Source organism: Sarcophilus harrisii, chromosome 3, assembly GCF_902635505.1.
Source record: "Sarcophilus harrisii chromosome 3, mSarHar1.11, whole genome shotgun sequence".
Classification (NCBI taxonomy): domain Eukaryota; kingdom Metazoa; phylum Chordata; class Mammalia; order Dasyuromorphia; family Dasyuridae; genus Sarcophilus; species Sarcophilus harrisii.
This window is the reverse complement of record NC_045428.1, coordinates 157054495-157081722: the sequence shown is the minus strand read 5'-3', so window position 1 is coordinate 157081722 and position 27228 is coordinate 157054495. Positions and strand designations below refer to the sequence as shown.

At 34.9% G+C, this 27228-nt stretch overlaps 1 protein-coding gene across 2 annotated transcripts; it reads left to right on the top strand.

Moving 5' to 3' along the window:
- The first annotated feature begins 344 nt into the window (after positions 1 to 344).
- Positions 345 to 27228, top strand: ARGLU1 (arginine and glutamate rich 1). Of its 2 annotated transcripts, XM_003765744.4 has the most exons (4): positions 345 to 927; positions 10753 to 10978; positions 13274 to 13357; positions 26341 to 27228. In XM_003765744.4, exons 1-4 carry the CDS (start codon positions 581 to 583, stop codon positions 26506 to 26508), a joined length of 825 nt encoding a protein of 274 aa, XP_003765792.2. In that variant the 5' UTR covers positions 345 to 580; the 3' UTR covers positions 26509 to 27228. The 2 variants fall into 2 exon arrangements, 1 of the variants encoding a protein (XP_003765792.2); XR_004232846.1 differs by lacking the exon at positions 26341 to 27228 and having other exon boundaries at positions 10753 to 12847; positions 13274 to 13328.

The window sequence follows — 27228 nt, the reverse complement described above, 5'->3', positions numbered from 1 at the left end:
TAACGATGATGTGGGAATTTGCATATGCAGGCCTGTGGGTCTCTTTTCTCTCCCTCGGCATCTAAACTGGATCTGCTAAGGGCTTAAGGAATGACGCTTTTTAATTTGAGAATTCTAGAGACCGCACTAAAATCCCGCTGAGCTTCAACACTAGGAAATATGCAGCCTAAGGGTTCGGTACCCTTATAGTTACTTCCGCTCGAGAGCCCGGAAATAGCCGAAAGCATTCGTTACGCTCGCAGCTACTTCCGCAATAATCGGAAGGGGGCGGGGCCAAGCTGACGGCTGGTTCCACGCATTGCATTGTGGGAAGGGCAGCCGGTGCCGTCGCTGCCATTTTAGGGAAGTCCTGTAGCTGCGGCCTTCGCGTCTGAGGGGGGGGGGAAGCCCTTGGTGGCCGTTGTGAACACGGAAGATCGGTCTAAGGCCTACCGGGCCCGCTCCCGGACTTGCGATCTCGGCGGAGCTTTCAGCCGGAGTCCAGAGGTAGCGGGAAGAGAGAAGTAAGGGAGAGCGAGGCGAGGAGAGAGGGGCCCGCAGGCGAAGGCGGCTGAGGCAACAGCGTAGTCGGCCCGCGGAGATGGGCCGGTCCCGGAGTCGGAGCTCGTCCCGCTCCAAGCACACCAAGAGCAGTAAGCACAACAAAAAGCGGAGCCGGTCGAGGTCGCGGTCCCGGGACAAGGAACGGGTTCGGAAACGCTCCAAGTCCCGGGAGAGCAAGAGGAACCGGCGCCGGGAGTCGCGCTCGCGCTCGCGCTCCACCAACGCAGCTGTGTCCCGCCGCGAGCGGGAGCGCGAGCGCGCCTCGTCCCCCCCGGACCGCATCGACATCTTCGGGCGCACGGTGAGCAAGCGGAGCAGCCTGGACGAGAAGCAGAAACGCGAGGAGGAGGAGAAGAAGGCAGAGTTCGAGCGGCAGCGAAAAATGTGAGCCCCGGCAGGGACTGGGGGTGGGCGAGAGGGCGGAAGGGAATGAATCAAGGGGGGCTGGGGAAGGAAGGCGGGGATGGCGCGTTCCACACACAACACAGACACCCCTCCAAGGATGTGGGAAGAGGATTCCTCCCGCACGGACGATTGGAGTAATAGGGAAGCATGTGGTGCGGGCCAGGAAAGGCCTGGAGAGGAGAAAGCTTTTTTGGCGCGAGGAGGGGCGGGAGCTGGGAGGCCCAAGTTCAGGGGGAGGGCAGGGGAAGTGGGGGAGGGGTAACCGTTTTGAGGCGGGCAAATGAGGTTGTCCGGGATGTGGGGAAAGGCCCAGTCGGGCACTAAATTTTAGTTTGGAAATATTGTTCTCACGGGGACATTTGGGGGAGAATTTTGTTATATTCAGGGTGGCCCGGGTGCGTAAGAATGGGGAAGAGGGGGAAGAGATGTACTGGTGCAGTGTGAAACCCAGCAAACTAAAACATTTTTCCTCTATACTGGATGATTACTTATTCTGTTGAGGGGAGATAAAACCTTTCATTGCTCAACTGGGTGTTTTGAATCTTGGATTATTATACTTTTGGATGGGAAATTACAAATAGTAAGGGACCTTAGAAGGCATCTTGTCTACTCTTTTTATTATGCCGGTGAAACATATACTGTCTACATTTTTTTTAAAGATTTTTTCCTTTTTTTTCCCTTTTTATTAGTGTTTACATTTATTTCAGGCATGCATTTACATGCACATTACTGAGCAAAATTGGATTGCAAACAAATGTACAAATATAACAAGCATTATCAGATAACATAACTGGCACTGCTGTTAGCCAATAAGCATATTACTGGAACTTTTAAGGAAGAATCATAGAAGAGGACTGCAACCCATGGCATTTTTCTTTTTAACCTAAAGCCAAAACTTTTAGTAGCACCATAATAGCAAACTCTTAAAAGCTCCTCAAAAAATTTTCTAAGAGCTTGTCCTCCTTTCTCATCCACATGAGAAGATCATCTGAACTTTCAAAAATAAGATTTTATTCTACTTTTTTTTTCTAAGAGCTTTCTTTTTGTGGTCTTTTAAAGAGAAAAAAAATCAAAACTATTTCGTTCTTATATTACTGCCCATATCTATGAAGGGAAAGAGAAAGTAAGTTAATCTTCCTTTAGAATGTAACAATTTGATCTGAGGTAAACTTTCATTTGTATTGTGCTCAGGTGACAGTGCCTTCTAAAAACTCTGTAAAATAATTTGTAGCAAGAATTATCCCTATTTTTAAAGACTCAACTGTGTGCATAGTACTCTTGCCAAGTTATAGATGAGATGGGGTTCCAGCCTTTGTGAGGCTTTTAATAAGATAATGTAAAAGCACAAAATAATAACATAACCACCTATGAAAAGTACAAATGATTCTGGTGATTGTGATGAAGGTGAAGGATGTGAAGAAGGTAAGGAAAAGAAGCAGAGTTTTTTAATGTGTAAAAAGCTTGGAACCTGAAAATCTTCATGTGAGTTCTGACTTTAAACAGTTATTATTATATGTTATTATAAACATATAAATATTTAATAACCTTGAATAAAGTCACTTCTTTTAACCTCAGTTCCATTATCTATAAAATGGTGTTTAATAAGGGTATGTGGTAAATACAAAATAGATCAAACATTAATATATATATATATATATATATAAATACTTAAGTATATAAAAGGTACAAGTGGTGCTTTGTGAGATATAAGGAGACAAGATTGTTATGCACTTAGTAGTGAGTAGTGGTAACAAGAGAGAACTCCATATATTGCAGTAAGAAGAGCTTTGGAATCTGAATTTGTATTCTTAGCTATGTGATCTGAAATCTAGTCACTTCTCTGAACTTCATTCCCTTTTATTGACCACTTTACCACTTCACAGGATTGCTGGGACAGAAATGTTTTGTAAATAAACAGTTATATTAAATTATGCTATTATAGGGAAGTCTTTCTGGAGGTGGCATTTGAGTTTGGCTACTTGTGCACAAAACAGACTACTTCCTCCATTGAATGTGTGAGCTAGTAACACACATTAATGCTTAATGATTTAAGAAACTTTTTTCCTACAGCAGTACTAAAAGTTAATAGTGTGAATATTGTTTTTCCCACTTGTGAAGAAACTGAAGTTCATATAGCTGAAAATGGTCCCAATCATAAAGCTAGTATAATTTGTCAAGAATATTAAGGTATAGACCCTTCATTTTTACATATATGAGAAAACTGAAGCCCAAAAGAGGTTGTGACTTACCTTAAGTTTGACAAGAAGTGGCAGAGCCCTCATTGCAATACAAGTGACTAACTCCATATCCAGGATTGTTTCAATTGCCCCATGCTGCCTTTTAAACTTGTTCACATAAAATTAGTTAATTCAGGAATTCTTAATAGAAGGTCATTCAAATGTTGAGGATGATCTAAACCATTTTTAAATGCTAGTTTTGATTTTGGAATATAGAGTTTTTGCTTGAATAATAACTCATGCCCAGAGATTTTAATTCAAACTAGAGGCCAGAGAACTATCCACTTTACCCATTTTTACCCTTGTTTGATTTTTTTTCTTAATACTGCTGAGTGTGTCTTTAGACAGAAACCTTGAAGTTACATTTAATGGTAGGTTTGGGAGAATGAATACAAAAGTTGTTGAAATTTTTTGGACTTGCCATGTGCTGAATGAAGTTTTGGAATATGCATATGCATATATACATTTTCTTGTTTTCCTGAGAGCTTATTCTTGGTGTAGTAGACAATACTACTAGACAATAGTAGACAATAGTAATAACTTGCATTTTAAATCATTTTAAAGTTTACTTAGTGCTCTACAAATATTTTTGACCTACATGAAATTTTATCTTACAGTAGTGATACTAATGAACCCCAGAAGCCATTATTAGTATCTTCTTCCAAATCCTATATGAATTGCCATGTATACATACATATAAACACATAATACTTTATTTTCCTATAAGTGCATATTGTGTTGTTTGCTCTATACATTTGTTGGCTCCCAAAAGAGCAAGGACTGCATTACTTTTTTGTCTTTGTATCCCTATTTTCTAAAAATAACTTGGCTGTGAGTGTCATTTAATAGATTTTTGCTGATTACTTGATTTTTGTAGAGATGCAATTGCCATTCCCTACCATAGCTCTCCTTTTTTTTTTATCTTATTTAGCTACTTTTTTCCTCTTCTCTTCTGCCACTGATGTCTACATTTCTTCCCTCTTACAGCCTTGCATTTGCCCATTTCTATCACAGTAATGGTAGATCCTTTAAGTCTAGGCTTTGTTGAAGCCTTAATATCAACATATACTTCTGGACTTCCTAAAAATGTCATAAGCCCTTTATTTTCTAAATTATGAGGTTGTCTTCAGTATTTTTTCCTTACCTACTGACATAGTCATATGTGTTTCTGGCTCTAGTCCAGGAGAGCGAGGTAAGTTTCAGAAAGAGAAAGATTTTTATGAGTTGTATCTGGTAAAGATGGGAATTTTACTAAGAAAGAAAAAACCAGTTACTCCTTAAGTACCTCGCACTAGTAAATATAGTTGAGAAGAAAAATCAGCTTGATATGCTTTGATTGTTGCTAGGCAGGGACAAATAACTTTGACAGTTCTTAATAGTAAAGAGCAGCTTTTTCATGTAAAAATCAAGAAATAACACAAAAATGGTGAGATAAAATAGACAGTAAATGGAAGATAACAACATTAAAAGGAAAACAGACACTGATAACATGTCCAAGATAAAACAGTAATTATTCATTATTGGAAGGGAAAGATAGCTTCATTTATTATGCGTAAGTAAAACTTGAAGGTAGCCGTGTACCATGGTGAAAATATACCATTTGGTACTGGTCAGCATTGTCTGGAGAATAGAATTTATGCTTTACTCCAATTTTTTTCTAGTGAGAGGGAAAGAGCAGAATTTTATAATTTTTTGAAAATCATAAGACCTATATATAACCTAAAAATAGGACAGGAAAATGTTGAGTTTGTCCATTCATAAGTCCTTTATAACATTAGAATTTAAGAATGGCCCTGTCTTTTTCTTAAGCATAGGTGAGTGATCCCTGAACAGGACATGCCTAACCTTTGGGTAGCATTGCAGCCTATTTTTAGCATGTAGTCTGTCATCTAAAACTGTGGAACCAGCATGATATGATCCAGTTAAATTAGAGCACCTAACCCCCCAATCTGCATTTATTAATCATCTATGTGCCTGGGGACTGTACTAAGGACTGAAATATAAGGACAAAAGGGAGAAGTAGCAGTTCCTGCCCTTAAGGAGCTTACATTATCCAATGAATTGATGTTTTCCAAAAGAAGCCAAAGATTACCATTGAAAAGATGTTTTATGAGCAAGTGCAACTGAGTTATGAAGAATGAATGGCCTTGAGATTTCAGGTTCAGTTAAAGCATTAGAAGCTTAGATTAGAGCTGGTTGACACAGGGCAAATTAGGACATTGTAGAATTGGTGCTTTGTCTACAGAATTCATTTTGTAGCAGGCTGGCCTCTAAGCCATTTTACAACACGATATTTTGGTTGTGCCTTGGATTTTTTTTTTTAATTTGATAGATCTTTGTGAAATATGTGCTTTAAAGTTTAATCAGAATAAGAAAGTTGACTTATCATATCTTTATTCATTTAGACATTTATGAACTAAAACTTGTAGTTTTAAAAATTTGATGAGTTTTTAAAGAGTTCAGTTATTCAAGCATCTATTAAGTGCTGCCAGCATATTTTCCATTTATTTAGAGAGCAGATCATAGTAGGTTAATACAGGTTTGGACTTTTTGCCCTCCCCCTGACTGGTACTGAGATCTTTTTATAACTTCCCTAAAAGATAATTTCAAAGTCATAGGCTACCTAAAGGTAAGAAAATTATTTTCTCAGCTTAACCTGAAGGAAGGTTTAGTTTTTGAGGATATTTTTACTGTTGCATTCCCACTTCGTTGATGTTAGGGCTTTGTTTATGGATCCCTTTGGAGTTATGCTTCATTCCAAATCAAGAAATAGAAATATTTTGCACAACAGGAATTCATTGAATTAGTATTTAAAATTTAGTCATTTCATTCAATCCTCAAACTTAAAACAGGTGAAAAAAAATCACAGGTTAGAAAGAGGTTAAATATGGTTTTGTGCTACTTTTTTGCCTTGATGCCTTTTGCTATTTCATATTCTTAAAGTATATTTTGAATTTTCACTATGCAACAGCTGTCCTTTATCATAGGTAATTTTTAAGAACTCAGGATTAACTATTATGAACATCAGCATTTCATATATCAGCATTTATGTTACATAGCTTCAGTTGGGTCCTCATTGCTACTAAACAATCCAACTATGCTTCCTATATTGCAATTCCGCTGTACATAATGACTCTTTTAAAACTTTTTATCCTTCAAACCTTCCATGGTTTCTCTTTTTTCCCTTGCTGGGAACTTTGCCTTCTACAGGAAAAGATTGAGGACATTCTTTATCTACTCCCTTTTCTCTCCTCTTTCCCTTATTACTCAAGTTTTGTGCCACTTTTCTCCTCATTCACCCTAATTCACATGATGAAGTGGTCTTATTCCTTGTCAAGGTAAACCCCTCTATTTGTTCAAATGATCCCATTCCCTCCTCTAAATAGTTCCCTCCTTCTGTTTTCCCCATTCTCTTATTTTTCAATTTCTCCTTGTACTCTACAAATATGCCCATGTCTCCTCAAATACCCTCACTTGAATCTTCCAACCTTTCTCCTCCTCAATCCTTTCTGTTTTTTGCAAGAAAATTCCTTGAAAAGATTGTCTGTGATAGGTTGATTTCACAATCTGGCTTCCAACTTTACCATTCCTGAAATTACTTTATTCTTCAGTTACTCATCTCTTTGAAGCCACATCTAGGCTTTTTCTCCTTGACCTCACTTTGTCTTTCAAAGACATTCACAGCATCTTTAATACTGTTGATCATTCTCTCTTAGTTTTCTTTCCTGTTAAGTTTTCAGGATACTACTCTTTACTGGTTCTCTTCCTACTTAATGCTTCTTTTCTTTCTTCTTTGCTGGATCTTCTTCCAAATCATTCCCTCTAACCATAAATGTCCCTCAGGATTCTGTCCTGGGTTCTCTTCTGTATTGTTTCCGCTAGCAATCTTATCAGCTTCTCTATCTATTTAATAACTTAATTAACTTTAATCTCTGCTAATTCTCATTTTTACCCTTTCCTCTCTCACCCTATCTATTGAACTCCAGTCTTATATCTTCAACTAATATTTAGATCTCTTGAACTGGATGTCCAGTAGACATCTTTAACTCAGTGTGTCCAAAATGGAACTCATCTAATTTCTTCTTAAATTCTCCCACAACTTCAACCTTATTGTTCCTGTTACTGTAGAAGGCAGTACCATCCTCCCTATGTATCCTCTACGCTTACAACCTAGGAGTCATCCTCAATTCTCCACTGCCTAACTCCTCATATCCGAATTATTGCCAAGGCCTGCCAGTTTCATTTCATTTTTGGCAACACTTCTCAAATATACTCTTTTTTTATCTGATGGTGCTATCACTCTTATGCATTACTTCAAGCCTTGATTTTCTTCCTCTTCTCTATCTCCTGACCTCCCTAGCTTTGAGTCCCAACTAAAATTGTATGTTGGTTTTTTTTTTTTTTTTACTAGAAACCTAATTCAATCCTTCCTAACTCTAATGTCTTTATATAAACTTGTTTGCATATTGTCCCGCTATCTCTTCCATTAGATTGTAAGCTCCTTGAAGGCAGGGACTGGTTTTTGTGTCTTTTTGTATCCCTATTGCTTAACATGTTCCTGGCATCTAGTAGGCACTTAATTGACTGTCTTTGGTCAATCAAAAGATTTTCTTCCTTATACCCACAACACCAGCAGAACCATGATAGCACAACTTATTTGTCAGGTGATATGAAAAAATGTATTATTTATTCAAAAACTTCCTTGTAACTAGTAATTCTACTAACCTGTCCTATTAAGTCTTTTTCCTCCCCCAGTGGAAGCCTCTAAAATAGAAAATTTGACTCACTTTTATTTTCATCCATTTTCTCCCATACTTGTAAATCTGTTAAGTAAAACAGTAAAAAGTCTTTAAACAAAAGATTGAAGGAGCATGTAAGGAAGAAAAATAATAAGAATGACACTGTGTTTAAACTTGATTTTTTTAGTTGTAGTTATACTGTATTGTATAAACTTACCATACTAAACCCAGTGGATTCTGTCCAATATTGCTTGTTTTACCCAGTTCTTACTGTAGCACATGTCAGTATTTTGTCCCATTTCGGAGTGAAATTAGCCCTGAAAATAATAAGTATTACAATTTTATCAGCTTCCATTGTCTTTTGCCATTTTGCTACCTTACCAAATTTCCCTCCCTCCCTTCATGTTCCTTGGCATGTCTTAAATACATTGTTGTAGTTTCTATGTTTTCTTTTCAAGGCAAGAAATTCATTCTCCCTTGGCCTCATTTTTCTTATCTGTAAAGTCATGTGAGAGTTAGAATAGATAGTTTCAGAAATAATTTTCAGTTCTAGATTTATGGTCCTAGTGACTATCTCCAAGAATCCATCCAATTGTAAACCACCACCATCCTTTCTATAGTTTACAAAGAAAATACTTGATTTCCTAGTGTAGAATGCTTCTTAAGAAGAAAGATAGAAAAGTGGAGATGGAAAAAAGGGGGGAGGGGGCAAAAACGTAGAATATTCCATAATTTAACACTTGGTTTTGAGAGATAGAAGTCAAGGAACAAAGTAGATACAATGGCTCTTAAAAGGCATTCAGTATTTTGTAAATGAGAATCATCAATGAGCACTCATTAAGAACTTGTGCTGCAGGATATAGATAACATTCAGAACCAGTAAGTCCACATTATTATACTAGATCCATGAAGAAGGAGCATTGGCATTTTCATAAATTACAAAAGGAGTACTAACTCACAACTTCTGCCATCCTAAGTTCTATTGAAATTGTAAGGAATTTTCTTTTCCTTTTTTTTTTCCCCTTAAAAGACAATCAGGTTAAGTGACTTGTCCAGGATCACACAGTTAATAAATTTCTAGTATCCAAGAATGGATTTGAATTCAGGAACTCCTGACTCCAGGGCTAGTATTCTATCTACCATGCTACCTAGCTGCCTACAGGAATTTTCAAGACAAAAGTAAATATCTTTCTGGTATCACAATTCTAATATCACAAGTGGCGAATTGGCTAGATTATTTGCTATGTGATACAGACTAAAATTTGTTAGTTCAGAGAGGTGTTTTATGAGACAAATTTTTCTGAAAACTTGATTCCCCTCCCCCATTTTAATTCCGTTGATTTTTAGTATACACTATTTATTTTAGGGTAAAAATGTGGGCAAAAAATAATGTCCATGCTTCCCTCCTCGTTCTCTGCTAACCCACTCTGTGGGTCTCTTTGTAGTTGACAGAAGTAACTCTTGAGGTTTCACAAACGGACAAACACCTTTTAATTTTGGCAAAAACCATTTAGCATAAAATAGCTATGCCAATTATTTCTGCTTTTTTCTGTTTTATCAGGGATAAGAAAAAAACTGTATGGAAGTCAGAGGATGTTCCTTTATTGAACTAGTAACAAATAACTTAAATAGGATCTTGATTTAGAGTTGGAATGGACCTTAAAGAGCCCATCCAACCCTTTTATTTTATAGTAACAAATAACTTAAATAGGATCTTGATTTAGAGTTGGAATGGACCATAGAGAGCTCATCCAACCCTTTTATTTTACAAATAAGGAAATTGAAACCCACAAAGGCCAAACGGCTCTGCTCAAAAGTTCCACAGATTATGTCAGAGATCCTTCATATCCAAATACATTACTTTTTCTACTATTCTTTGGCAGCCATCTAATCAGAACTATATCCAGTATGCACAGATGGATCTTGATTCTACATCCTCCTTTCTGGTTTTTCTGAGTTTGTTAATTTTTAATTTCTATATGATATCTTCATACCTATACGAAATCTCAATGTTGCTTAGTACATTCTGTGGAAGAATTCTTTTGTGAGGTTTTTAAAATAAAAATGCTTCAAGGGCAGCTAGGTGGGTCAGTGGATAGAGCATCAGCCCTGAAATCAGGAAGACCTGAGTTCAAATCTAGTCTCACACACTTAACACTTCCTAGCTGTGTGACCCCAATTAACTCAGCAAAAGGAGAAAAAAAAGCTTCAGAATTTCTTTGGATTTGACTCCTCCCATCTCGTAGCTCATGTGTGACCCAGGAAAGTGGCTGAATTTCGCTCTCTTGTTTCTTTGTAAAATGAGCAGGTTGGACTAAATCTTTTTAATATCCCTTTTAGTTCTATAACCTATAAAATACTCTTTTGATCTCAATGCTGAAGCAAAAAAACCTTGGCTTTAGAAACGGGATGTGAATCATATTTCTGATACTTAGCTATATTGTGACCTTTTGGAGTCTCATTTCCCTTAACTGTAATAGTTGTATCCTATTACATATCTGTTGTAAGGGACTGTTGTTTCAAGTGAAATATTATAAATCCTGTAGTGCTATGAAGTTATAAATTGCCTTGTTTTGTTGAATTAAAAGCAAATTACAATTGAAAGTTTAGGTGCACTGCCACTGTATTTTTAAATTACATATTTTATGATTGCACATGTATGACATGAGATTGATTGCTGTATTGGGAAGAGAAGTTGAGGGAAGGAGGGAGAGGAAGAAAAAGTTTGGAATTCAATCTTATAAAAAAAGAATGTTGGAAAAAGTAACTGAAAAGTACTATTGAGAAATTTTTTTTAATTATATGTTTTATTTGCTTTGATTTGCTAGTCGACAACAGGAAATAGAAGAGAAACTTATTGAGGAAGAAACAGCGAGAAGAGTGGAAGAACTTGTGGCAAAACGAGTAGAGGAAGAATTGGAGAAAAGGAAGGATGAAATTGAGCGAGAAGTTCTCCGAAGGGTGGAAGAAGCTAAGCGCATCATGGAAAAGCAGTTGCTCGAAGAACTCGAGCGACAGAGACAAGCTGAGCTTGCAGCACAAAAAGCTAGAGAGGTAACGCTCGGTCGTTTGGAAAGTAGAGACAGTCCATGGCAAAACTTTCAGTGTTGGGTTGTGCCTCCTGCTCAGTTCAGAAAGAGATGGAATACAGACTTATCTAATTCCTTTCTCATATAAACTTGCATTGCTGCGGAAGTTAATTTTTAGCTTATTCAGAAGAGCTGACTGATGCTTTAAACAGTTATTCTCCTAAAACCTATTCAAGGATACTTGATTTTAATGGAACTGGCCTACATATTTGAGAAGTGTTTGAAACTTTTGCCATGGCTGCAGGACCTACAACCAATCCTTTCTTTTTTTTTTCGGGGCGGGGGGAGAGGAGGGTTGGAGACTGGTGAAGGGAAAAGGTTAAACTCCACCTGTGGTTATGTATTCTTCTTTTCTGTTTTATCATTCTACTTACCTAGACTGTGAGAGGCTTCTTGCCTTCAGTCAGATTAAAAAGAGCAGGGCCCAGCTTTGAGCGACAGCACCTGCTTTTGACAAATAGGTTTTCTTATTCTTCTTTTTTCCCTTTAAAAAAACAAAACTTCAAATCCTGCCTCAACACAATGGATTAATTCTTGGCATTCTGATCCTTAAGGCCCTCCACTGTCCTAATGTGTTTCAAAGAATCTTTTTAGGAAAAATGTCCAGATCATTATCCATTTTTTTAGTATCTACTAACAACTCCTTTTTTCTCTAGAGAGTTATGAAGGAACAGGTTGTCCTTGTCTGGAGTCAAGCTAAACACATGATTTGTTTTATCAGCAGCTGGAGCAGAAGTTGAAAATGTCTTTCTGTGAGACAGTAATTTGCTACTGAAGTCTCTATGGCTTGTCTGCACCAATTACTCCAGATTTCTAAAACTTCTAAATAAAGTCATTGAGGCTTTCAAGGCAAACTACAGCACTGAGTGATACTCCACTTAAGTTGGCAGAAAAAAAAATGATTGTTTACTCCAGGAAACCTTATAGTAGTTTGTTCTTAAATTTGTGTGACTAATAGTCACTCTTAATCTTGATGTTTTCTGGTTACAGACAGATTAATAGAATACCAAATCCCATTTGCTTTTAACTTAAAAGCCATTTTAAATTTTTTCATATCAACTTTGCCAAAATAAACACATAATTTGTGCTTGCAATGTATTTCAATTAATTCCATAGGGTTTATGTGCATAAATTTTGTTAAATGTGGTATATATCAGTGCTATTAATAAGATATTTTTGGAGTAATAGTGCTGTCTTGTAGCGAGTTACTAATCATAGTAAGATTTTTTTTCTCTTCATGTGCTTGCTTTGTTTCATATTAACAATTTTTTTTTTTTCACACGGACACAATCCTCTTGACAGTCTTTCCAAATACTAAAATCATGTATGCTGTAAACTGAACACTGCCCAAACCATCATGCAGTATTCATATAGTTTGCATAACAAAATTTCATTAAATTCTCCAAGAAAAATAAATTACAGAACTTTATTTCCTGACCATGCCTCCCCTGGATTCCTGAATTCCAGTTCAAACTGTAGATGACAATTTAAGCTGCCTTAAGAAATTGTCAACATACTGAATGTTAAGTCCATTTTCCCCATGGAAGAAGCCCTTAGTTCCATGAAGTATGGATTACCATTTGTATTTTTCACTAACAGTAAATGTATTTTTCTTATTAATTGTTTGCCTTAGGAATGATGAATTACATTTTTTGTTCCTTCTTACCATAAACATCTGCATTCCTCAGCTCAGCCTTCCTTGTATGTTGTTTCTTTATAAATGGTTGAGCTGCTGATGCAGGTATTGCCAAGCTAACAGTACAAATCATTTTAAAGAGGAAGCTGGCGCGTATGGCAGCCGAGGAGCACACTCTGCAGGACACTGGACAAGACAGTAAATATTCAACTTTTAATGCTGATTAAAGGAGTATAGGTAAAGAATACGTAGGTATACATAATTGGTGAGACAAATATTCACTTTATTTATATTTTATATATTATTTTTTTAATTTGGTAAATACTATCCAGTTTTGTAGTTGTCCTTGTTGATTTGTGTGATTAAAGTATTAGTAATAACTATCAGGAATCTATGATTAGGGAGGGTTTAGTTGGTTGCTGTTTGGACTGGGAGGGATGATTTAAATTTAGTACTAGAACCAATTTTAGTGGCTGCACAGTTTACCATTTGTCAGAAAAAAAGGTGGCTATAAAGCTGCCCTGTAAGTCAGTTCACAAAAAAAGTTCAGAGGAAGATTAGTAAAGATGCACAAATAAAAAAATACTTTATTTTTCTAACATCTTACCATGTCCTCCCCTTTAGGAGGAAGAGCGTGCAAAACGTGAGGAATTAGAACGAATACTGGAAGAGAATAATCGAAAAATTGCAGACGCACAAGCCAAACTGGTATGTACTTTAAAAATCCTCAAAAACTCATTAAGGAAAAGATTGCTTATGGCATGTTGTAAGTAACTCTAGGGCTTTTGTTTTGGTAAATTTGCTTCCTGTGAGTTGATACATTTGAACAAGTTGGCTTTAGGGGCTTGGATAATGATAATAGCCAACATTTATATGGCATTTACTATGTGCCACACACTGTACTGAGCATTTTATAATACAGTAACCTAGGGAGATGAGTGCATTATGCCCATTTTTCAGATGAAGGAACTGAAGTAAACCAAGATAAAGTGACTTGCCCAGTCACACAGGTAGTAAATGTATAGTGTTATATTTGAACTCGGTCTTCTTGCTTTCAGACCTCAAACTTTATCAATGTGCTGCCAGATGCCTCTTTAAAGACATAAATAAGTTCCTTAAGTGGGGCATGTTCATTAAGGTTTTAGCTTGCTCCTGGTCCAAGAATCTTAAAGCTCTTCTCCCTCCCAAAAGTAATGTGTAATTCAAGATCAAGCATAGAACAAAATTAATTAACTTATTAATTATAGGACACAAAGAGTTTCAATTTTTCATTTGTTTTGTAATTTGATCATTTGAGTCTTTTTAATAGATTTTATTTACAAATATATGCATAGGCAATTTTCAGCATTGACAGGTGCATTTAAATCCTTTTGTTCTAACCCTTTCCCTCCTTCCCCCCCATCCCCTCCCCCAAATGGCAGGTTGACCAATACATGTCAAATAGATCATTTGAGTCTTAATAAACTTTTTAATAGAAGTTTCCATATAAAATAATCCTTAAGGAGAAACAATATTTCCTATCTTTTGAATATTGAGATTTTAGAAGCTGATTTTCAGAATGTTTGTGAGAACAATAGGATTATAAATATAATCCATTCATTTTTAGTCATATAAAGGCTATTTTCTATAGAAAATTTCTAGTTGTGATGAAATGAGAAGGCAGTCTCAGGCTCAAGTTAGAAATCCTGTCTCTGGACAGAAAGGGGAATTTAGAATTATCTAATTCAACTCTTGTGCCATGAAAGAATTGGGGCCCTAAGAATTTAGGTTTCTTGTCTGTGAGTACACACATAGTCTACCATTAAATGGCAGAGTTGAAATTTGAACCCAAAGCAATCCAGAAAAAGGCACATTTATTTACATTGTTGTTGGCCATGAAAGGAACTTAGTTCTGCTGCTTTTTGGGGTAGGTGGAGTGTGGAAGGCTGTGACTCGAGTGCATCCTTTCTTTCCAAGTTTCCCTCTTTTGAGTTTACAATAAAGTAAAAGAAATATGGAAATGTCCTTAAGTTAGAAAAATGTTTGTTATATAAGGCACTTTTAGAGATCATGTAATCCAATGTTTTCATACATGCAGAAATTGTCTTTCCTAAAATTGTAGAGCTAGTAATTGACAGCACTGAGACTTGAACCTTGATCCTTTTGACTTTAGCACTCTTTGTTTATTGATAACTAGGTCCAGATTATTGTGAATGATAAATGCTTTCATGTGGTTGCATGTATTTGAATTGGTGATTTTTGAACTTACAATCATGTAAAAAATGTAACTGATTCCAGCCCAATGAAAATATGCAGTGCAAATTCAAATAATGTGACTACAGTACTTCAGGGGATTCATTCTCATTAATCGGAACTTAGCTATACACCAAATCTGATTCCCCAGATATGTTCCTTTGGGATTACTATTTTGTCATGGAAATCAGAAGGGAGAAGAGTTTGCTTTAAGAGCTTTTTCAGCATTTAAAGTCCTTAAATATTTGCTCTTACTTATTTTAAAAAATAAGATACTATTCCTGCTCTTTCTCACTACCCAAATTCTTATGATTTGTTTGAGTAGAAAGACATGAATAAAAATTGGATGTATGTGTTTTTAAAATGAGAAAAAAAGTGATTTCATTTATGAGAAAGTGGGAAATCAGTCTGAATTTGGGCTTTATGGAAGATAGTCAAGAATTAGTTTGAATTGGGAGATTGGAAAAATGTTTTAAAAGAAGGGATGTAAATTAAGTGTTTTGAGTTGAAAAAGGAAAAGGCTATTTATGAGGTGAAAAGGACTTAGTCAGATCAGAGACTATTGGAAAATTCCAAGAGAATGTTGGGGAGATGTGGTTCGAACTAGTCAGTTGAGAGTCTTAAAATGTCAGCTTGAACAATCTGAAACACACTTGTTCAACATTACCTGTTGAATTGATTGAATTTGGATTTAATGTCATAGATATTAGGTGGTCTATGTCCTATCCTATCTATATAAGAAGACTGCTACTCTTATCAGTATTAGCATGGTAAGTAATAAGAAGTTGGAATTTGAAAGTAAAAGGATGAACTTGAAGTTGAGAAATTGCTACCCTAGCAGGGTGAAATGACTGACTGGCTGGCTGTTTGTTATCACAAAAGATAATTCTAAAGTTAGAGATTATTGAGATTGATGGTGCCATTGACTTTAATGTAGAAGTTAATCAACAGTGGACAAGATTAATGCCTCCTGTACTAACTAGTCCCTATACAAGGCACTGGGAATTTAATGGTTTTGAGGAAAGCTTAGTTTGATAGTGCATATATCCTTTTAGTGGAGGTATCCTTTTTGTCTGCTGGAGAAATGGGTTTAGAGACCATGTGAGCAAGTCAGTCAGTCAAGCTTCTTGTGGTTCATTCATTTTCACTTTGTGACTCCATTTGGGGCTTTCTTACCACAAATACTTAAAGTGCTTTGCCATTTTTCTTCTCCATCTCATTTTATAGATGAGGAAACTGAGTGACTTTCCCAGGGTCACAAAGCCAATAAGTATCTGCTGTTAGATTTGAATTCAAGATGAGTCTTCCTAACTCTAGGCCTGGTACTCTACCACCTAGCTGCCCCAGTCAAGCTTGCTTGAATGCTTACTATATATGAGAAATTGGAACTAAGTGCTGGGTATACAAAGATTGGTGAAAAATAAGGAATAGATATTTGAAGGAAGCCTTCAGGCTCTTAACAATCCTGTGAGATAGCTAGTACAAGTATTATTGTATTAGCCATTTTATGGATAATTGAGCTGACAATTCTGTAAGGATTTGAAAGTTTTCAAAGCACATACTTGCACAATTTAAAATCAGTACAGTTTTTATAAATGAGAAAATTGAATGACTTTAGTGTTGCACAGCTAATAAATATTTGGGGCATAATCAGAATCCTGGTCTTCTGAAAACCAAATTCAGTGCTATGCTGCCGCATTTAATGGCCAAATTTAGTATAGAATTTGATTTTAGTATAGAGATTTAGTATAGAAATGTCAGTTAAATCTAAGTGAAATTTGATGTGGATAAATGGAAAGTTGTACTGAGTTACAACTGCCCAATTTAGGATGGAGATTTCATTAAGAAAGATTAACCTGGAGAAAAGATGTTAAAGTGGTTGTATTTTGCAGTTGAAAGGAACCCTCCTTTGGGATATTTAGATAACTGCATGTTTTGAAAAAATTTGGAGTTTTTATTGTATTACAAGGTTAATATGAATAACAATAAGATCTAACTCCCCCAAAATGTATATACAGTTTTCAGAAAGAAGATAATGAAGATTCTTCCTCTCCTTAAAAAAGACTTTGACAAGTAGGAGCATTATTTAGAGGAAAGTGTACAGGGTTGTGAATTAATTGAAATATGAAATCTTAGTTGGTAAAGAACTGGGGATGTTTAACCTAAATTAAGGTAGATTTCATATCTAAGTACTTTAGAGTTGAAAAAGGGCCTTACTTGTCATTTAGTCCAGCCCTTCTCTTCCCTTTTCCTTCCCCCTTCCCTTTTCTCTCCATTTTGCAACACAATTGAACTGAGGGCTAGAGAGGATATTGACTAGGAACAATCATAAATGGGTGGGACTATTAGCCTTTAGGTGCCCAGGAAGCCACATGTGTCTAATCAAATAATAGGAACAGTTTTGTGGCCATTTAGGGAAAACTGATGTGAGGGGATGGGAGTGGGTATGAGATAGAAGTCTATTACACCTTGTTAGGTAGGTGGTGTATTATGCCCATAATTAGATGCAAATACTAGAAGATGGATTGGGGAGTGTAGTCTAAGCATGGGATAAACTGATAACATTAGATTCTCTCTGAAGTCTCTTTGAGAGTACATAATTGATTTACTCAGCAAGAATTTTATTAAGCCCCTACTGTGTACAAGTTTTTATATTAAGCAATGAATTCTATGCTTATAATATTTTTAGAAGTTCTGAAGGAGGTTTTTAAGTATCAGTGGAATTACATGTTCAGCACATTACATCCTTTGCATTTATGTAAAGGTGGTAGAGTTCCATGAAGGACATAGTCTTTTTGATGTGTGTGGAGTGACAATTTTCTGTTTTAAAAAAAAAAAAAATTTGAGGTTTGCTTAGCAAAACAAAATGTATAATCTAAATTGGACTAATGATATAATTTCCTAGATCTAGAATGAGAACTGTAAGAAACCACTTTTTTTTTTCCTTTTTTAAATGGAAGTTAAGGAATTAACTATATTTGCAGAACTTGGTCTAATCAGTAAAAGCGTTATGTTCTAGATTCTTGGAATATTTATTCAAAATCTTAAATGGGAAAATATTTTGTATTATATTCAAAATCTCAAGTAGAGGGGAAAAATTCTCTTGTTTAAGAACTCTGAAGACATGTTGCATTAAGTATAGTAGTCCAGAGAAAAGAGTAATAAAAATACAAATCTGGCTATAATAAGAGGAAGCTGACTAAATGTTTAAAAAACAAAACCCATTTAGTAACTAGCCATATGGTAGAGAAGGAAAGGGGTGGGTCAGAAATTGCAAGGATCCATGATTACTGGGCAATAGAAATAGATAGTCAATAGAACCTTTATGTAGATTTTTAAAAGCTATATTGAAATTTAAATACCTTTCCATCTTGAGATACATTATTATAATGAATTTCCAATTTAATTGGACTTGGTATATTTAAAGGAAGAATGAACAGCGGAAGATGAGATGGGTACAGTATATTGGAAACAATAAACATGAACTTAGACATACTTCAAGAGATGGTAGAGGATAGAAGGGCCTGACTTTGGAGTCAAGAGTCAGACATGATTGAATGACAACATTATTTAACTCAGAATTGCTGTACAAGGTTTAAATATTTTTGGTAATGCTGCAGTTGTTTCTAGGAAAGAAATTACCAGGATAGAGTTGTTTTAAAAAAAAGGTTGTAGGATTTAACAGAACCTTGAAAGATGTCTTAATTGACTAAGCAAAGAAGGGTAAAGTCATTTAATGATTTTTAAGTAGAAAACTAAAAAATAGATGTTAGTCACTATAAGAATCTTTGATTTCTGACCTATATTCAAGTATATTTGGAAACTGCCATGCCTAAAATTAATGCCTATGTATCTTATCATAAATTCTGGTAAATAGCTAAAACTTTGAGGTATGTTTTATTGTATTTAAAGATAGATACAGCGGGAGCAGCTAGGTGGTGCAGTGGATAGAGCACCAGCCCTGAAGTTAGGAAGACCTGAGTTCAAATTTGACCATAGACATTTAACACCTTCTAGCTGTGTGACCCTGGACAAGCCACTTAACCTCAATTGCCCACTCACCTGAAGTTTCTGGCCTGGTGAGCTTAGGAGTAAAAAGATAAGACCACAAAGAAAGATAAAAATACACATGGAGAAACTGCTCTTATGACTTATTTTTTATTATTTTCATATATTTAGATTTTCTTAAAATTATCAAGTCAAAATGATGGCATTTTTAGTCATCAGGCCAAGCTGGCATTGGGAAAATGTAAAAATTTTGATCTGTATGTATTCTCTAGTCCTGGAAATTTAAATGCCTCAACGATTCATAAACATTCAGAAAATGAAATTTGTGTTCCCGTAATATGCCCTCTTATTTGTTTATATAGTGTTTACAAAATGCTTTCCTCACTGTAACCTTATGAAATACAAGTAATAACCATTTTGCAAATGAAAGAGATGAGGTTTTGAGAAATTAAATGAATGGCCCAAAGTCCAACAGCTACAAATTGTTTGGTATTAGAATTGCAATTTGTAGTGAAGATAGGAAAAATAGTATAAAATAAGTACCATGAAGGCTAGGAGAGGTCATCAATTTCTCTCTTTATTTGATTTTTTTTTTTTAACCCAACTGTCTACAATACTATTCCTCCCAGTTTTGTTTTTTTCTCCTAATTTTTAGCCTTTGTCCCACAATTGGTTGGATTTATAACCTTTTACTTTTTTATTGAGTTTGTATAAACTCAATCTTAAAGTGTTTTTACTAAAAACCTTCCAGTTTAGTAGGAATTTTCAAAACTCTTAAATAGATTTTATTTGATTTTATGTTATATTCACAGTAACTATTATGGGGATAAAAGCCTTGTTTCCATTTTACTTATGAGAAACCAGATGGTGTAGATGTACCATTTAAATTTTTAGCAAAACATTAATTCATTTTGGTAAAGAGTAACACAGCTTGAGTTATAGGACGTTTTTAGGGAGAAAAAATACTGGGTTGGATTTTCGTTGTTTTTTTTAACACCAGAATTTGTATTAAATCTTATAAATCAGCTGAACCACATTTTGCCAAGCATAAGTCCTAGGGTTGTTTTATATAATCATAATTAAATATACACATAAAATATAAAATATAGTGATGTTCTGCATACAGGAAATTTTTGACTTATCAGTTCTTATTGTCACACTTTAGGAGGGATTTATTATCCGCAGTTGCTGGAGAGTGACTAGGATGCTGGTAATGCTAAAGATCTAAGAGTAGGATGCTAAGAGCATGAGTACTCTGCACAAGAGATTTAAGGGAGACATATATCTTTCTTTAAACATTTGAAAGGCTTTCATGAGAAAGAGGACTTTTGTTTGATCCAACTAGATGAAAGGGAAAACTTTATAACAGGGTTGTCCAGAACTCTAATACACTTTAACTGGAGGTGGTTGGCTTCCCTTCACTTTGGGGTCTAAAGGTTAGATGACCATGGGTTAAACAAGATAGTCTCTGAGGTACCTTCCAAGTTTGATAAGTTTGGAGGTAGGTAGCGCAAGAGAAAGAGAAAATAGAATTTTAGGAGAGGAGGGAAAAAAATAAATGGTAATGTGAGAGTAATAGAAAAGGAGAAATCCTGAAATACCCAAGTGATTTCCTCATTTTTCAAGAAAGCATCTGGCATAGTTTACATTATATCTTTAGAATTGAGGTATGAAGTGGTGGAATTTAGTGCTTCATTTTATTGCTGATGGATGGCCTTTTATCAGTTCCCAATTTTTGAAGAGGCAGACATCCCACAAAATTAATGATTCTCCCATTGTTTTTATTTATAAACAGGGGTTGGTGACGGGAATGAAGTTAGCCTTTTTGAGTTTGTGTCCAATTGAATATTTTGATGTTGTTTCTTGTCACATGACCTCCAAATCATTTGGTTAAAAAAAAATTTTTTTATTTGTGTCTTAGTTGTTGCATTTGGTAAGCAAGTAGTTTGAGCTAGTTGTAGGTAGTTCCCTAACCAGTAAAGGAAGATTCAAGTTACTCTTACTACTTTGATTAACATGATATAGGGCAGTAATTATTGTGATTCGGGGTTCCGTGATGCCAAAACGATAACTACGAGGCTGTTTTTATTTCTAATATGGTAAATATAAATTGTTATATTCCACATCAAAATAAAAATTTAAAAAAACTTGCTGGGAGTTCCTCAAAGTAATAGGGATATTATTAGCTTTAGCCTCTGAGGTTCCTTCCAGCTCTAGATTTATGAGTCTTAAGAATTTTAAGTACTTTAAATGTGCTTAGAACCTCTTTTTCATGTCATTTTAAAGTAAACCTATTCTTGTATTAGAAGTTGATTGGAAAATTGAGTTATGATCTCACTTTTCCCAGAATATCCTTATTGCAGAAATAGGGACTGCAGTAGTGCTTTGGAGATACAATAATATGCCACAAGAAATTAAATTAGCAACCATTCATAGAAGATCATTGGTTTCTCGGAGAGAAGGTTGAAGGAATATAAAAGTGACTTAGAGGCAAGTCTTTGAAGATTCCTAACTAAACTATAAGGAAAGGCCTACATATTTTGTCTAGAAGTTTTTGGTAACAATACCCAGTAGGAGAATAGTAAATAGTGATAGTAAAAAAGAATAGCAAAAAGTCCAAATTGGTTGCTCAAAGATCTGTTTTTCATCTTTTAAAATAGAAACATTTTAGTTATTATTTTTTTTTATTTAGATCCAAACCTTTAAGAAAAACTAATGGTATGCTTTTAAATAATAACTATGAACAGCTTGAAACTATGAAAAGCTAATTTTTAAAGTTGCTATCATATAAAAGTTATTTTTCTTCCCTATCTTCCAAGAGTTTTCTGATTTTCTTTAAACAGATTAGTTTATCTGTAAACTGTCCTTTAGAGGAAGGAAAAAACCCACATGAACTTAACATTAAATGGCATATTGGATGCCAGCTGAACTGAGAGTTCTGTGATTTTATTTTTGAAGGTTTTTTCCTAACTACTGTGTGTAGCAGAAGAATCTCTATTGGAGGTTCTCATTGGTAAGAAAGGGGAAAGATGATGCAGTTTCCAGTTTTTTTTTTGTTTGTTTGTTTTTTTGCAATGCTTTGTACTTTTAAAAAGTATTTTATTTTCTCAGAACTTTTTAAAATATATATCAAGTAAATAACCATGAGAATTCAATGAGACTCTGTCAGAGTCACAACTAGAGTAGTTTCTGAAGGGAGCAGATGACTAGACTACATGAAGTAAGATTAAGTATATTATATTTAAAAAGAAAAGAAAATGGAGAATTTGTGAATAATTTAAATCTTGAAGAGATGCCTGTTGCTAGTATCACAGCCTCTGTGATTTCATCTCAGATCCCAGAAGGTAACTAGAAGGAACCAAGAGGGGTTTTGTTGGTGTTGGGCCCAAGAGAAGAATAGGTGTAACTTATGCAGGCATAAGTCACAGCCCACAGAAGAGTAAAGAAACAGAAATTGAGCTCCTTGTGGGGCCGGAATTACTGAGATTTTTTTTTGTTTTTCTTTTTTATCCTTTACACATAGCAACATTCCTTGTAGATGAATATTTAATAAATGTTTATTCAATTCAAAACAGAAGCTGCTACCTCTAAAATCTTGGGATACAAGTCACTATACTTTCTTAACAAGGGGAAGCCACCAAGTATTGGAAAGATCAGGATACTCCGAGCCTTAGCTTTGGCAAGTCATCTCCATGGCATAGAGAAATTGAAATATTCAACCTCTGATCTTGTTGAATTTAATTTGTACACTTAACTTTATTGAGGGAAAAGGTGGAAGGAGAGGTAATTGTGAAGCATGAGTTTATAGATCTAAGATTAGAAGGAATCCCAGAGGCCATTGACCTTATATTGTAAGAAATTGAGGACGAGAGGTTGGATAACTTAGATATGTTTTAGGCAGATAGTAAATGTCAGAAGCAGAATTTGAATTCAGATTATGTCCCCTTTCCACTATAAAGAGTGACATTGAATCCCTGGAAGCTAAAGGGAGCAGAATATTGGTAATATGTTTCTTGAAGGTAATTCTCTGAGAGCAGAGGTTTAGGTTTTAGGTGGATTCTGAGTCTAGTGGTTTTTCTTTACTTTTCTTAAACACAGTTAACCAAAATATTTGTTAAATAGAGACTCTTTGGTTATAGACCATGTTTGAAAATTGATTCACAGAATTATAGACTTAGAGTGTTTTCCATAGTTCAGTGGAACTCTTATACTTAAAGCTATATGAACATAGGAGTTTCATGAGTAAATTTAAATGTTAGTGCTATTCATTCTCTTTGTCTTTTAATGAATTTATTAATAATTGACATTTACATAGGACTTGAAAGTTTAGTTTGCAAGATAATTTATAGTGCATTCCCTCATTTGAGTGTCACTATTATTTGCATTTAATTAATTCAGAACCTGAGACTCAAGGACTAAAATCTTTACCCTAATTACAATGGAAATGTGTTATGAATCTAGAACATCAGTTCCACCACTCCAAGATACTTCATGTGGAAATTATGATATTTTTAAAAAGGTCTTAATTTCCTTTGTTTTAATCTCAAGTTTTATCTATCTTCATGAAAAGAATTATTATTATTTATGCATACCCCAGGATGTTATTTATATTTTCTTTTGACATATTTAGGAGACAAGTTCTTGATCTTACTGTTTTTTGTTTGTTTGTTTGTTTTTGCTGAGGCAATTGGGGTTAAGTGACTTACCCAGGATCACACAGCTAAGAAGTGTTAAGTATCTGAGGTCAGATTTGAACTCAGGTTCTCCTAACTTCAGGACTGTTGCTCTGTCCACCACCTAGTTGCCCCAGACTTACTGTTTTATAGATAGATAATGAAATATAGCGTTGAAGGTTTAAACAGTTTACCCAATCACATAGCTAATTTGTAACAAAACTGGGACATTGTAACTCATACATGTTTCCTGACTTAACTAAATCTATATCACTCAACAGTGTCCTTCAATAACTCACCAAATATTTGAATAACTCTTACATTGCAAATGTTGGGTTTGGGGGAAAGGGGGAAATGGAGGAATTATATTCCTTGGGCTTAGGATATGTGAAAGAGGTAAGAACATTTGACATTCAGCTCTGATACATTAGATTTTGCCTAGACATATACACTAGATTACCTTGTTCAAATTATAATCTGTTTAGGCATAAAGACAAAAAGTCTTTAAGATTAGGACAGGGTTAGAGAATTAGGGACCATTAAAGGAATGTCCTTTTTAGTTGTGGTAATTCTTTCCCTAGTTTGTGAGTGCTCTCTCCTGCTTTTGTTTTTTGGTGGCTCTCCATTTCAAAAGTGAATGGATTTGGATGGATATGGAAGTCTTGCATTGGGTTTTGGTTTCGTTGTTTTTCAGTTAATAATTTCGGCTGTGATTTTTATTCCTGTTTTTATCATTTAGATCATTACAAAAGTTTGATGTGTGAAAAGCAAAAAGTGGTCCATTATTATTTTATTTAGGTTCCATTAATTTTAGAGGGCAGACATCTGGAGGGAGAACTACAGAAATTGAATGCAGATCGGAGCCCACTATTTTCACTGTATTTTGTTTGTTTGTTTGTTTTTTTTTTTCCTTGTGTTCTTTTTCCCTTTTCTGATTTCTCTTTGACAACATGACAAATAAGAAATATGTTTCAAGTGATTGTACACATATAATCTATATTAGATTGCTTGTTATCTTGGGGAGGGGAAAAATAAGGGAGGGAGAAAAAATTTGAAACTCAAAATCTTAATAAATGAAAGATGAAAAGTGTCTTTACATATGTTAATTGGGAAAAAAAATACTGTTCAAAGAAAGGTTCTCTCCCCCCGCCCGCCCCCCCCCCCCCGGACAATAAATCTAGTACTCGTAACACTGAATATATAAATTTAAAAATGTTAAATAATTTACAGTTTTATTTGGATAAGAGATACAAAACTACCTTAAGAAGAAGAATGAGCCAAGTATCATTTGAATTGTATAAATAAAGTATAATTATAATTGGATGATCAGGAGCATCACTACTGCTCTTATGAAAGTGATCAATGATTTTGAGGCAGAATTTAAAGTAGACTTTGGTCCATAGGATTTCTGTAGTCAAAGAAGGAAGCAAGTACTAAAGGAATACCAGGGGGGTAGTTGGGGGTAGATGTATATGAATAGAGCACTTGGCTAGTGTGGATTTGTGTTTGTGAGTACTAAGTACACAAAATTAAAGTTTGGGATTAAGATTAGGAGAGGCCACATAGACTTTGGGTTTTTTTTTTGTTTTTTTTTTTTTTGCATTTTATATTTTACAATTGATCAATAAGTGGTTGGTAATATAGCGTTATTTCAAAACAAAATCTTTGTAGAAGATTTAGCTGGGAGTGTTTAAATTTTTTTGGGGGGGTGTATGGAGGGGAAGGAGGATTGATTATTAGTATAAAATTTTTGTAGTGTGTATATATATATAGGGGGGGGGGAGGAGTTGGTTATTATTAGCATGAAATACTGCAAAGAATGTCAAGAAGTTTAGGATATAGGAATCAGAAGTAGATTATCCTAGTAAAGAATAAATAGATTGGCCTTGAAGATGAGTGGATATTGCTTGTTCAGAGAGAGAAGAAAGAAAAAATAGAAAATTAGGATACTTCTTTTTCAAGGTGGTATCAACTCACTCTTCTTACTCCATTGGGGAATTGGGGGGGGGGGGGGATTCTGCCAAGATTGCAAGTAGTGTGAGATACTGAGGAGTAAAGGCTTTGGATTTGGTAAAGGAAAATTGAAATAACTTGACAAATGTGGTAATTGTGCTAAGCAAGTCAATAAATGCAATAATAAAATGAAGTTGCAGCATTGTGCCCATTAGAAGTTAGTATGAGTTTATAAGCTAAGGCTTTTCATGATTTTCATGTTCCTTAAACAGGAAATAGGTTTGGATTTTTTGTTTGGTTTGGTTTGGTTTGGTTTGTTTGTTTGTTTTTTTTTAAAGGAAGTTTAGGGGTGAACCAGAAATGGGGCAAAACAATTTTTTCCTAAGATTTATTAAGATGTATTTATTTAAGCAGAGTACTTTGAAAGATCAATGATTTCATCATTGTTGATAAATAATTTAATCTATTTTTATGTTCTTTTAATGCCTCAATTAAAATTTATGAACCTCTTTGATCTTTAAAAGGCATAGGAGATTGAACAGGATCTTACTGATGGCTGAATAGACATACCCTCAGTCAGCAATTAACAAATATTTTTTAATTACCTTTTCTTAAAACTTAATCTTTTAATGCTTTGCTTTTTAGCTTATTTGTCCCTCATAGATATAGAATCCCAAGAAGAAAAGACAGATATAGATGAATAAATAGATAGATATTTAGGTAAATAGAGCAAGCTAATTTAATGTTTCAGTATTTTTTGGAATAAAAAGTTTTATATGAAAATGAGTGCAATATAGAGTTCTTACTTTGTACTTTAATTTACAGGCTGAAGAACAATTGAGAATTGTTGAAGAACAAAGAAAGATTCATGAGGAAAGGATGAAACTAGAACAAGAGAGACAACGTCAGCAAAAAGAAGAGCAAAAAATTATCCTGGGCAAGGGGAAGTCCAGGCCAAAACTGTCCTTCTCAATAAAAACCACCCAGGATTAAATTGAAAACTCTGAACTTTTTACAAAGAGAAATGGAAAAACTTTGTATGGTAGCTTCATGTTGAAGTGGTTTTTTTTGTTTGTTTGTTTGTTTGTTTTTTTTTTTAATTTGGAAAATCTGGAAAGTTAGCTTGTTCTAATAGGGGCTGTGCTCTGCAACTTTTTTTTTTCCTTTTTAACTTCCATTAAGTCAAATCCTTATCAGATCATTGTTGTCTTCTAAAGAGTGATATTTTCACCCATTTTAATTCTGTAATAGTGGTCTGAAGCAAATCAGGTCACTATATAAATTGTGGATGGTCTGATAAGGTTTTTACTGACCCACTCACCTCAGAGTTATACTCTGTTTATTAGACCATAATGCTGGTTTTGCTGACTTTTTTTTTTCTTTTTTCTTTTTTTTTTTTTTTAAGAAAAAAAAAAACACAAAAAAAAGGGAAAAGTTGGTAATTGCATTGATAAATTCCCAGGGTATTACTGGACTTAATGTGGTGTATTGTTAAATCAGTGTCCTATGATACTGTTCCACTGTTGCGCTTGATGTTCCTGATACAGGTAAGGAATCAGTTGGTCAACTCTGCTATAAATATATAAATATATATATATATATAGTTCAGTATTGTCTCTGTTCAGTTTGTTTTTCTTACATTGACTAAATCCAACCAGCATTCCCCACTGTGTAAATATATCAATTTGCTGAATAAAATAAGTCTTAAATTCA

What these genes read in the sequence shown, in the direction of transcription:
- ARGLU1 (XM_003765744.4), top strand. Translation starts at nt 581, where the DNA reads ATGGGCCGGTCCCGGAGTCGGAGCTCGTCCCGCTCCAAGCACACCAAG. An exon ending in TTCGAGCGGCAGCGAAAAAT is followed by an intron (nt 928 to 10,752) that starts GTGAGCCCCGGC and finishes TTGATTTGCTAG; the next exon opens with TCGACAACAGGAAATAGAAG. An exon ending in CAGACGCACAAGCCAAACTG is followed by an intron (nt 13,358 to 26,340) that starts GTATGTACTTTA and finishes TTTAATTTACAG; the next exon opens with GCTGAAGAACAATTGAGAAT.